This window comes from Schistocerca serialis, chromosome 8, assembly GCF_023864345.2.
Source record: "Schistocerca serialis cubense isolate TAMUIC-IGC-003099 chromosome 8, iqSchSeri2.2, whole genome shotgun sequence".
Classification (NCBI taxonomy): Eukaryota; Metazoa; Arthropoda; class Insecta; order Orthoptera; family Acrididae; genus Schistocerca; species Schistocerca serialis.
Window position 1 is genome coordinate 519,362,486 of NC_064645.1, and position 12,363 is coordinate 519,374,848.

The 12,363-nt window shown below is 40.0% G+C and overlaps 1 protein-coding gene across 1 annotated transcript in view; it reads left to right on the forward strand.

Moving 5' to 3' along the window:
* The window catches only part of LOC126417102 (dynein beta chain, ciliary-like), a 739,775-nt gene that overhangs the window by 338,078 nt on the left and 389,334 nt on the right, over positions 1 to 12,363 (forward strand). The window contains exon 22 of the mRNA XM_050084997.1: positions 2,615 to 2,841. Coding sequence (XP_049940954.1) covers positions 2,615 to 2,841 — 227 coding nt within the window. The remainder of the gene's footprint in view (positions 1 to 2,614; positions 2,842 to 12,363) is intronic.

Sequence of the window (12,363 nt, forward strand, 5' to 3'; positions counted from 1 at the left end):
CAAGCACAACTCACACACACACATGGCTAAAGTTATCTCTTGCTCTTGCAAGAGAAGAGACAGTATCCAAGGGAGAGAATAGTACTTGACATAATTTTGGTATCTCTGATCTTTCATTAGCCCTCCTAACACACCCATTTGTAACAGTTTCCAATCACTTGAAAGCTGTCAGTGTACTTTGCAGCAGCTTATGACCAGCAACTAACTCATCCTGTGCTCAAGAACAGCATTCATTGTGGAAATGCATTTTGGCTGGTGTAATGCTATATGGAGAAGTGAACGAATAAATTTAAACTAACCTTGCTGATTCTCTTTTAATTTCCGGAATTGTTATGTCACAAGGAATACTATTTCATTTTAAGAACTCAAGTGATTAAGTAAAGGTAAAAAATATAGTTCTGCATTCTGGCCCTAGATGGGCCACTCGGGTCTCATTGACCACCGTGTCATCCTATGGATGTAGTATGGATGATCTTCTTGTCAGCGCACCGCTCTCCCAATTGTTGTTGGGTGCCTTGACCTTGGAACTGCTGCTAATCAGTTGTGTAGCTCCTTGGTTGGCACCATGAGGGTGTGTGAAACCTGTAATAATCCTCCCACCAATGAAAAATCCATGGCAGTGCCAGGAATCGAACCCATGTCCTCTACATGGCAATAAGCTGTGCTGACCACATTGCTGTGGAGGTGGAGTAATGAGCTGATTAATATGCAACAGTATAACAAGAGAAAAAGTTGGTACAAAAATTTTCGATCTCAAACTTTTGTTTTGAAACTTCGTGGCAGATTAAATCTGTGTGCTGGACCGAGACTCAAACTCGGGACCTTTGCCTTTCATGGGCAAGTGCTCTACCATCTGAGCTACCCAAGCACAACTCATGACCTGTCCTCAGAGCTTCAATTCTGCCAGTACCTCGTCTCCTACCATCTCATTCTGGAAACTTTTGTTTTATTGAGGTTATGATCCGTAACAAATGCACGTAACAAACTTGAAAAATTGGAAATTTATGACAAATGCAGACAGTACATACTACTTTTGAAAGGGGAAACTGAATGAAAAATGATAAGACAGTTATAACGTGCACAGAACATGCAATTATGCCACACCAGTCGACATTGTAAGAGCTATATTTCCATGGTTGTAATACACATTTACACACATCCTTAGAACAAAATGCTCAACAAGAGGCAGAAAAGATGGATATATTGCCCTTCTTATGTAAATAACTATACCGTAGTTCAGGGAAAACAATTTTTAAAGCCAGATATTGCTGGGGGACTTTATAGAATATGCTACTGTTACTCAAAAACTTTGGTTAACTGCAAAACATATTATGCATGATAATTGTTAACTTCCAAAAATTCTCAAAAATTTACGTATGTTCACCTAGAACCTGGATAAAGAATTAAATTAGGAGAAACAATTGTCTGCAGAAGGATATTACTACCAAAATTTTATAAAGTACTAATGTGGATTACGACTGATTGTGTACTACGAAATTCTGTTTTCTCAGTGCGTAACATGTGCAAATAATTATTATATCGTAATATACATGCTGGTTTTGATTCAGTCAACATGTAAACCATATTTAAGTTTTTTTGTGAAACGTTAGCATTTTGATTTTTGAAGCGAGTGTATTTGACACACTTGATCTCTCTTGGACACGATGGAAATACCAGAAATCAGTGTAAGCAATCCAACCTACAATATTGCTCAAGTGTGGGTCCCGTAAAAAATAGGGTTTATACAGGATATCGAACACATTCCATGAAGGGCATTACAAATGGTCACAAGTTTGTTTGACCCATGGGAGTGTCAGAGGTGCTGGGAAAACTGAACTGACAGACCATTGAAGACAGATGCAAACAACCCACTACATATTACAGCCATAGAAATCATGAAGACAAGATTAGAATAGTTATAGCAAGTGCAGAGGCATTTAAGTTATAATTCTCCAGTGGTCCATACTTGAGTTGAAACAGAAGAAGCCCTACTATAATTGAAAGTACTATCTGTTAGTAACTTCACAGTGGTTTGCCGAATATGCATGTAGACATATGTAAATAAATGTGTAAGACTCACATTTTTCACTTAGCTTGTTTCTTGATACAATAAACAATAGCACACAAAATATGAGCACTACAGTATGTTTGTCCCCACTAAAAACAGTGAAAATCATGATGCATAACAAAGCATTTCTTCTGCATGAGGCAGCAAACACTTGTAGCCAGAAAAGCACGTGAAAATGTGTTGTCTAATTTGATTGTGTAATACCTCGTCATTTTCCACAGGACAGTAAAAAATTTATCACGCAGATGATATAGGGGAAAAAAGAAAGAGAAACTGTCTGGATCAGACTGTGAAATATAGTGCTCAATTTTTGTGGGCGGGTACTTTATTGCTGAGGTGGTGAATCATGGGTGAGTGGCAGATGGAGCTTCAGTTGATGAAGTGTAGTTGACAAAAGACTGCGCCTCTGATTTGTAATCTCATGGGTGGGATTTAGGCTAATTAACAATCTACTTTTCTGGTGTGTTTATTGACTTATTTCTTCTTAATGTGTTGATTGTACAATCTTTAAAAAAACTTCATTATTGTATTCATTTTTGTATACAGGATTTACTGTCAGATGTGAGCAAGACTCCAAATGTTGTTGTGGCTACAAACAGACATGGTCTCTGTGAAAAATTAGAGAATCTGCAACAGATGCTTGTATTATGTGAGAAGGCCCTAGCTCAGTACTTAGAAACCAAGCGTCTTGCTTACCCAAGATTCTACTTTGTTTCGTCTGCTGACTTGCTGGATATTCTTTCAAATGGAAATCAGCCGGAGCTGGTTTGCAAGTGAGTATTTACAGTCATAAAATTATTCTCTGTCTCTCTCTGTTGTGTATGCTTTTGTGTGGGAAGGGGTCCTTTTTTTCCAAAGAAAGTCTAATTTATTCTGTATTGTGGAGCTTTTACACTAATAGAGAAGAAGATTACATTAATTGGTAGCACCAGGCAGACTACTTACCATAAGTGCCTTTTTTTCTTATCCTTTGGATAAGGTGCTCAGAACAATTTCAAATAACCAAGACAACACAAAACAAAATAGTGACAATCTTAATATTACTGACATCCATCAGTTTTACAACACAGGTCAGAAATACAGAAAGACTTCAAAGAGTCTAACATAACTAATTGAAGGAGTATAGGTAACACCTCACTGTATAGTTGAGGCATTGAGTTGACAACAAGTACATAAACAAGACTGAAGATGTTATAAACTTTTGAATGAATCCATCTTCAAAGCTAATAGAACAAACACACACACACTGCCACCCACACAGCTAAATTGTTCCGACTGACTACATTCTATCAGCAATGCAGCTGATCTGGGATTAAGAGTTGTGTGAGATACAGTGGATGAGAGGTAAAGGAGATGGAGAATGGGGAGGAGGGTTGGGGAAGAGTTGTCAATGGCTTAAAGGGAAGACTCAACATCCTTGATGCCCATGGTCTTGTCATTCTCCCAACATCCTATGAACTCCAAACATACCTTCTTTTTTATCTGATTCCTGGCTCTACAACCTGTGATGGCTCTTGGCCTGTTCTGTGACAACATTCCATTCGTCCCTACACAGCATTTTGTACCTCCATTGTCTGACACCAATAATATTTAGATCTCCTTATATATTGTACAAATGTCGTTACATTCTTCCCCTACTTCTTTGTGCCATTGTATTTTGTAGCAGCACTATTTTTGTTGGGTTCTTATTTTCTGGATGAAAAATATGGCTGACCCATTTCAGGTGATTGGAATCGGCCAACTCATACAAATATCTGGGTGTATCACTTTTTAGGAATATGAAATGGAATGATCACATAGGCTCAGTCGTGGGGAAAGCAGAAGGCAGACAGACTACAGTTTATTGGTAGAATACTGGAAAATGCAGTCAATCTACAAAAAATATGACTTACAAATTATTCTTGCAACCCATCCTAAAATATTGGTCAAGTGTATGAGGCCCGTACCAAATAGTACGAACAGGGGGAGGTTAAATGTTTACAAAGAAGGGCAGCATGAATGGTTGCAGCCTTGTTTGACCCTTGGGAGAGCATTACAGAGATGCTGAAGAAACTGAACTTGCAACACTTGAAATTAGATGTGAACTATTGTGAGAATGCCTACTTACCACATTTCAAGAACTGGCTATAAATGATGACTCCAGGAATATACTACAACCCCCTATATATCACTCCCATAAGAACCATGAGGACAAGATTAATTGCAGCACACTCAGCGGCATTTAAGCAATGATTCTTCCCATGCTCCATACGTAATTGAAACAGGAAGAAACCCTGATAACTGGTATAACTCAATGTATACTCTGACATGTACTTCACAGTGGTGTGCAAAGTTTCACAATTTTTTTACAAAAACTGTTGTTTTGAACACCAGTTGACCGGACTATATATATTGTCCCACACTGGAGAGGGGGAGGGGGTGTTGAGGGTGGGTGTGGGCTCTCAGAACAGCATGGGTCAGCTGTGTGAGGAGATGATGCATCATGGTACAAAAGAGATTAACAGATTGCATTATCAGCAGCTATGGAATATCTTAGTTGATAAATGTCCATGAATTGAAGTGGTTTCATATGAAGATATGAATTCCACCAGGGAGTCCACCTGGTTGTGGTAGGCAGACAATGCTTTCATGAGTTGCTTTTGTACTCTATGAATCATACATTCTGCATTGCCATTTAAGGCTTGGTGGCATGAAGCTGTAAATTTGTGATCCGTACTGGCAAACAGGGAAAAAGAATTCAGTAGAGACAAATTGTGGGCTATTATCTGATACAAGGGTTCAAGGGATGCCTGCAATAGAGAAATTATCTTTGAGGGCAGAGATGGTGCTGCAAGGAGCACTTGGTAGAATGCATACAACCCACATATGGAAATTTTGTAAGAGCGTCCATATGTTGTTAAAGAAAGTAGTGATGATGAAAACATTAATGTGGTCCCACAGTATATATGGTATGGACCAGGCTGGTTGGTGGTGCAGATGATCGTCAGGCACTCTGTGTTTCTGTTGATTTCCAGCCAATAGATGAAGTGGCATCACCTTTACGTGAGTGATGCTCAGTCATCCTGGTGGAGCATCTTCTGGAGTAACTGAAGTGTAAGCAGCCTGCAGCCTTCATTTTTCAGAAGACAGACAATGACTCCATTGATGACCTGTAACTGATGCTGCAAATAGTGATATTATGGGTGCTAGGAGGTTGGTATGCAGGCCAGCCACTGATTATAAAGTACCGTACGTGACACAATAGGTGGTTGTTACCAGTTGCCCTGGCAACAGTGGCCCCTGCATTCATCTGGAAACCCTAAACACCAAAGGTGTCATTGATGTCTGAAAAGAGCAAAGAGTGGTTTGTGCGCAGCTATTAGGTGAAATTTGATTCCATATAAGAATGTGTGGAATGTTTGAAACCCAAAAACAGTTACGAGCTTCTTTCGCAATCTATCATTAGCATGAACTAGTCTCAGAGTGTGAGAGGTACAAGCAATGGGTTGTTCAGGCCTGTCAGAATTTTTATAGGACAGAATCACTTCAATGCTAGTTTCTGATGCATCAACGACTTAGAAGAGAGGTGTGGAGAAATTGAAAAATGGTAAACAAAATCTTTTTAAGGACTGTTTTTAAGGCTCAATATGCTGCCTGGTATGAAATTAAAGTGGTAATTTACTTTTTCCATGAAAGCTTTGTTCCTTTTTCCAAATCAATCATGTGTGTCTCTTGTACTAATTATTTAATGAGTTAGAAATCTCACCTGCCTGTGGTATGAAATCAAAGTGGTAATTTACTTTTTCCATGAAAACTTTTAGTTCCTTTAAGTTTGTTGGTGCAAGTGAATGAATAAGTCTTGCTCATGTTTTGAGTCAGTTCTAAGCCTCTATAACCTAGGTATTCCATTTGATGTCTGAATAATTTACATATCTAAATTGCAATCTAGACCATTCAGCAGAAGCTTTATAAAGAAAAGTTGCAGATATGGTGTACAGCTGCTTTACAGTCCACTGTCCAATCAATTGCCACAACTGGGAATGTTCTATATCCTTGTAAAAAGAGATCAACAGATGAATAAAGTTTCTGCCACTACTACTACTGCTACTATTAGATAAGGTTTTTGAAGTGATGCTGGAAAATTGCCAGGATGCTAGCAATACAGAAATGCAGGCAGGCAGTGAACTGATACAAACCAAACAGCTTGTTGACAAGCATGAGAAAATGAGACTACTTGTCAATTTGAAACTGGCATTTGCATTGGCCAGATCATTTTTGGGAAAGAGCAGAGCTGCCGTCTGAGTGTTTGGTCAGAAAGTCTTCTGCATGAGGGATTGGGTACCAAATCAATGTGGATTTAGTGTTGACAGTAAATTTGAAATTGTGTCAGAGGTGAAGTTTGCTGTTAGATTTCTGTATTACAACAGGAGGCGTAGCCATTGACCAAACAAGACGAGCATCAGAATTTGTTGCTACTCAACTTGAGCAAGTCCTTTTTTAAGGGGATCATGGATAGAGACAAAAATATGATGAGAGCAATAGAAGTTAGGAGTCACTGTGGGTGTGAACATGATATGTATAGCATAGTTGCTTGCACAACCGAGGCTGGCACCAAAAAAAGAGAAATATCCACCACACAGTGCCTCCACTATGTTGTCTTATGAAATATTGTGAACTTTGCCATTGATGTGAAAGCCAAAGGTTGAATGTCATCCAGGCCAAATATGTTCTGCCCTAAGGCAGAAGTAACAACTGAGAAACAGAGATGGCAGGAGATTTTTTTATATCTTGCAATCAATTTGTAAACACCTTGGAGGAGACTATTTTTTGTTCGCTATAACAATAGGGCCATTGTGCAGTGGGTTTGATGAGTGGAGCAACCAGTTTTTTTGTTTGGAGGATTATTGACTGAGACTTTGACATGAATACCAAACAGAAATTGATTAGGAATGAGTCTTATTAATGGTATGCTCAAAAACGATCTGCTTAGGTTTTTCTGTGAACAGTACAATCTATGTGAACAACTTGGTGACATGTTCACGTTGTGGTGCTCAGGGCCATAACTGGAGCTGTGTTAGCCTCTGAGGTTCAGGGGCAGTCCACTATGTTTGTTGCTTAAATGTAGCTTGTTGTATTTATAATGAATTTTCGCTCTGCTGTAGAGTGTGTACTGATTAGAAGCTCCGTGGCATAGTAAAACTATGTGCCAGACTGGGATTTGGACCTTTACCTTTCACCAGCAAGTGCTCAACCAACTGAGCTATCCAAGCAGGACTCATGACTCCCCCTCACAACTTTACTTCTGCCAGTACATCATCTCCTACCTTCCAAACTTAACAGCAGTCCTCCTGCATACCTAGTGGTGGAAAGTAGGATGTTGTGGAGTTGTATCTTAGCCACAGCCTGAATGATTGTTTCCAGGATTAATTTTCCCTCTGCAGCAGAATTTGTGCTGATTTCAAACTTCTTGGCATATTACAACTGTGTGCCAGACAGAGATCAAACCCTGGATCTTTGCCTTTTGCAGGCAGTTGCTGTACTGAATGAACTATCCAATTACAACTCATCACCCATCCTCACAGCTTTAATTCTGCCAGTACCTGATCTCCTGACTTCCAAACTTCACAGAAGTCATACCTTGTGGGACTAGCACTCCTGGATAAAAGGGTATTTTGGAGACATGGCTTGACCACAGTCTGTGGGATTATTTTCAGAATGAATTTTCTCTATACAGTGTACACTGATTTGAAACTTGCTTGACAGATTAAAACTGTGTGCCAGATCGTGACTCGAACTCAGGTACTAGGTCAAGGACCAGTCTGGCACACACCTGGGTCCCCGGTTTGAGTCCCAATCTGGTCCACAGTTTTCATCTGCCAGGAAGTTTCAGATCAGTGCACACTCTTGATGCAGAGTGAAAATTCGCTCTGGAGACTATTCCTCAGGCTGTGGCTAAGTCATGCGTGGACAAAACCATTTCTTTCTGGAGTGATTATCCTGTTATATATGTAGGAGAGATTCAGTGAAGTTTGGGGTTTAGGAGATGAAGTATTGGTTGGAGGGAAAGCTGTGCAGGCTGTAGTGACTTGTGGTTGAATAGCTCAGTTGGTAGAACACTTGCTGCAAAAGGCAAAGGTCCCAGGTTTGCAATCTGTTTCATGGTATGTATGTTGACCATTCTGTTGCTGCATCCGTTGAGCTGTGAACGATACATTATGAGCACATAGTCATGGCCGCAATGTATGTCACAGATCATGTGGTCTCCATAGCGATGTCTGAGTCGGTCCCTGACTCATTGTTAGATTGGGGTACAAGTGACATTAACACCAACCAGCTTTCGGTTCAGACAAATGGTCATCGTCAAACTTTGACCTAAAGCAGAGTTGACCATCCAGTGGGCAGAAGACACTGTGGAGCACACCACTCTTGATCTTGATTTCAATGGTTGCTTCATAATTTGTGCCTCTAGACTTTGCCTCATGTGCACGCAGCTTCTCTGTGGTAGAGATATGGGAATTGTCATGACAACACATTGAGATCTACCTGTGATTTTTTTTTTTTTTTTTTTTTTAAAAAAAAGTTGGGAAAGGCGTGAGAAGTAAACAATGTTTCCCAGTGACAATTGCAAGGGTTTTACTGCACGAGGTTAAAAATAATATGACATGTAGTATTATAATACAGGAAGCTCTTCTGGATTGTGGTGTTGTAGCTAGGGCACGACTGGCATTTGGTGACATGCAGCAGGGTGTGGCAAGCACCCAGTGACTGATGCTGCTGTGAGAGGTGTGCAGCTGGTGCCCAGCACGACTGGTGGTGTGAGTAGCTTAATGAGCCAGCGGCAGTGGTGGTTGGCATGGATTGCATTGGCGGTCACTGGCAAGTCAGCACTCAATCAGTAGCAACTACCTTAGGCTGATGGTGAGGCTGATGGACCAGCAAGGGTGATGTTGCTCTGGGCAATGGCAGTATTGGCAGACATGTGTGGTAGCTGGAAGGCGATGCTCGAGCAGTGGGTCCACCTGGGGTGCAATGTTGCTGACAGAGTTCGCTAACATAACGTCATTGAACCCCCCCCCCCCCCTCCCATGAACCATGGACCTTGCCATTGGTGGGGAGGCTTGCATGCCTCAGCGATACAGATGGCCATACCGTGGGTGGAACCACAACGGAGGGGTATCTGTTGAGAGGCCAGACAAACGTGTGGTTCCTGAAGAGGGGCAGCAGCCTTTTCAGAAGTTGCAGGGGCAACAGTCTGGATGATTGACCAATCTGGCCTTGTAACACTAACCAAAACAGCCTTGCTGTGCTGGTACTGTGAATGGCTGAAAGCAAGGGGAAACTACAGCCGTAATTTTCCCGAGGGCATGCAGCCTTACTGTATGGTTAAATGTTGATGGCATCCTCTTGGGAAAAAATTCCAGAGGTAAAATAGTCCCCCATTCGGATCTCCAGGCGGGGACTACTCAGGAGGAGGTCGTTATCAGGAGAAAAAAAAACTGGCGTTCTACGGATCGGAGCGTGGAATGTCAGATGCCTTAATAGGGCAGGTGGATTAGAAAATTTAAAAAGGGAAATGGATAGGTTGAAGTTAGATATAGTGGGAATTAGTGAAGTTCGGTGGCAGGAGGAACAATACTTTTTGATCAGGTGAATACAGGGTTATAAATACTAAATCAAATAGGGGTAATGCAGGAGTATGGTTAAAAATGAATAAAAAAATAGGAGTGCGGGTAAGCTACTACAAACAGCATAGTGAACGCATTATTGTGGCCAAGATAGATGCGAAGCCCACGCCTACTACAGTAGTACAAGTTTATATGCCAATTAGCTCTGCAGATGACGAAGAAATTGATGAAATGTCTGATGAGATAAAAGAAATTATTCAGGTAGTGAAGGGAGACGAAAATTTAATAGTCATGGGTGACTGGAATTCGAGAGTAGGAAAAGGGAGAGAAGGAAACATAGTAGGTGAATACGGATTGGGGGTAAGAAATGAAAGAGGAAGCCGTCTGGTAGAATTTTGCACAGAGCATAAATTAATCATAGCTAACACTTGGTTCAAGAATCATGAAAGAAGGTTGTTTACATGGAAGAACCCTGGAGATACTAAAAGGTATCAGATAGATTATATAATGGTAAGACAGAGATTTAGGAACCAGGTTTTAAATTGTAAGACATTTCCAGGGGCAGATGCGGACTCTGACAACAATCTATTGGTTATGAACTGTAGATTAAAACTGAAGAAACTGCGAAAAGGTGGGAGTTTACGGAGATGGGACCTGGATAAACTGACTAAACCAGAGGTTGTGGAGAGTTTCAGGGAGAGCATAAGGGAACAATTGACAGGAATGGGGGAAAGAAATACAGTAGAAGAAGAATGGGTAGCTTTGAGGGATGAAGTAATGAAGGCAGCAGATGATCAAGTAGGTAAAAAGACGAGGGCTGGTAGAAATCCTTGGGTAACAGAAGAAATGTTGAATTTAATTGATGAAAGGAGAAAATATAAAAATGCAGTAAATGAAGCAGGCAAAAAGGAATACAAACTGTTATAAACTGTTCTGGTGGTTGGTATTTGCTATTAAGTAGTAATGTTTTGAACTGTACTTACAGGTTGCGTGGACAATTTCGTACATATTATGCTCCTGTTGCATTTTTGGTGTTGTTCTTCTTATGAATGCCAATTTGCACTATTTTATCCCGCTTTCGACAGCACTATTAACTGAACACTTGTTTAAATGCAATGTTTTGGTTTCTGTTTCCGACTGTCAAATGTTTTTGCCAAAGATCGAATGTTATTGCCAAACTGTCAAGTGTAATTATTGAAGTATCTGTGATCTGTTTGTGTATGCATATTTGTGTCCCCCCCCCCCCCATGAACTATGGACCTTGCCATTGGTGGTTCTCTTGTATTCTGGGAATGTTGTGTTTGTTTTGTATTTGTGTTTTTATTTTTTGATTGAGCCTGTGTACCACATGTGTGTCATACCTGTTGTTCCTAGCTATTGGTATGATTGTACTCATTTCTTGTTCATAGTTTCTCTTGTTGAGTGGGATTCTGTTTAATCTATGTAACGTGTGTCTAAGTGCTGCAAGTTTCTGGCTGTGAGGGCGGTTGGATGTGGGATGTGTTATTCTGTCTGTGGCTGTTGGTTTTCTAAAGATGTTAAATGTATGTTTGCCATTTTCTTTTTTTATTGTAATGTCAAGAAAAATTATTTGATTTTCTTTTTGTTTTTTAAGTGTGAATTTTATGTTCTGATGAGCTTTGTTTATTTCCGAATGGAGTTTATCTATTTTTGCACTTGGCTCATCTACCAGACAAATCATGTCATCCACGTATCTGTCCCAATATATGATTTTGAAACTTTCATTAGTCGTTATCGTTTCAAATATCTGATTTTCTAGATGACTGATGAAAATGTTTGCTAGTGTTGCTGATATTGGGGATCCCATGGGCAGTCCATCACTTTGTAGATAATATTCTTTCTCAAACTGAAAGTAGTTTTGTTCAGTTGTCAGTCTGAGCATATTTGTCATTTCTTTTAGAGATTTTGTTCCATGATTTTTGTTGTATGGAGGTATACATATTTTCTATCTCAAATGAAATCAGTGATGCTGTGTGTGGTACGTGTATGTTCTGTACGTTTTCTATTAGGTTTCCTGTGTTTATCGCTGTTCTGTTGTTTACTTCTTTATAGTGTTTTGTAACTAACTTTTGGAGATGTTTTGCTGTGCGGCATGTTGGGGCTTCCTTGAAGTTGATAACAGCTCTCATTGCCATTCCATATTTATGTACTTTCAGTTAACTGCAGAGTGTTGGTGCTTGTGGGTTTTTCTGTGTTCTGTAGTATTTCTGTTTGTCTGTGAGTGTGTGTTCAATGTTTTTCAGTGTTCGTTTCATGTTTGCCTGGAATTGTGTAGTTGCATCTGACTTCAGCTTTTGTATGGCATTGGTGTTTATGTATTCCTTGGTTTTTGTGATGTATTGCTCTTTATCCATGAGTACTGTTACATTTCCCTTGTCTTCTCTTGTTATTAATATGTTATTGTTTGTTAACTTTTTTTTAACCTTTTCATAGCAGCTGCTTCTGTTTGGTTGTTCTTATTGTGTTTGTTTTATTATCCATTTAATTTTTTCTTTTATTACTTCTCTTGTCAGTCCTATGTTTGTTTCTGCTTTCCTCCCCCACTCATTTATTTCTCTGCCTTTTTTTCCATTTTCCTGTATCAGGCTTCCTAGGTACTTGAAACTCTCCACTCTCCTCAGTCGTACCCCACCAATGGTTATTCCCGTTGTTCCTCTCTTCTTCTTTCTT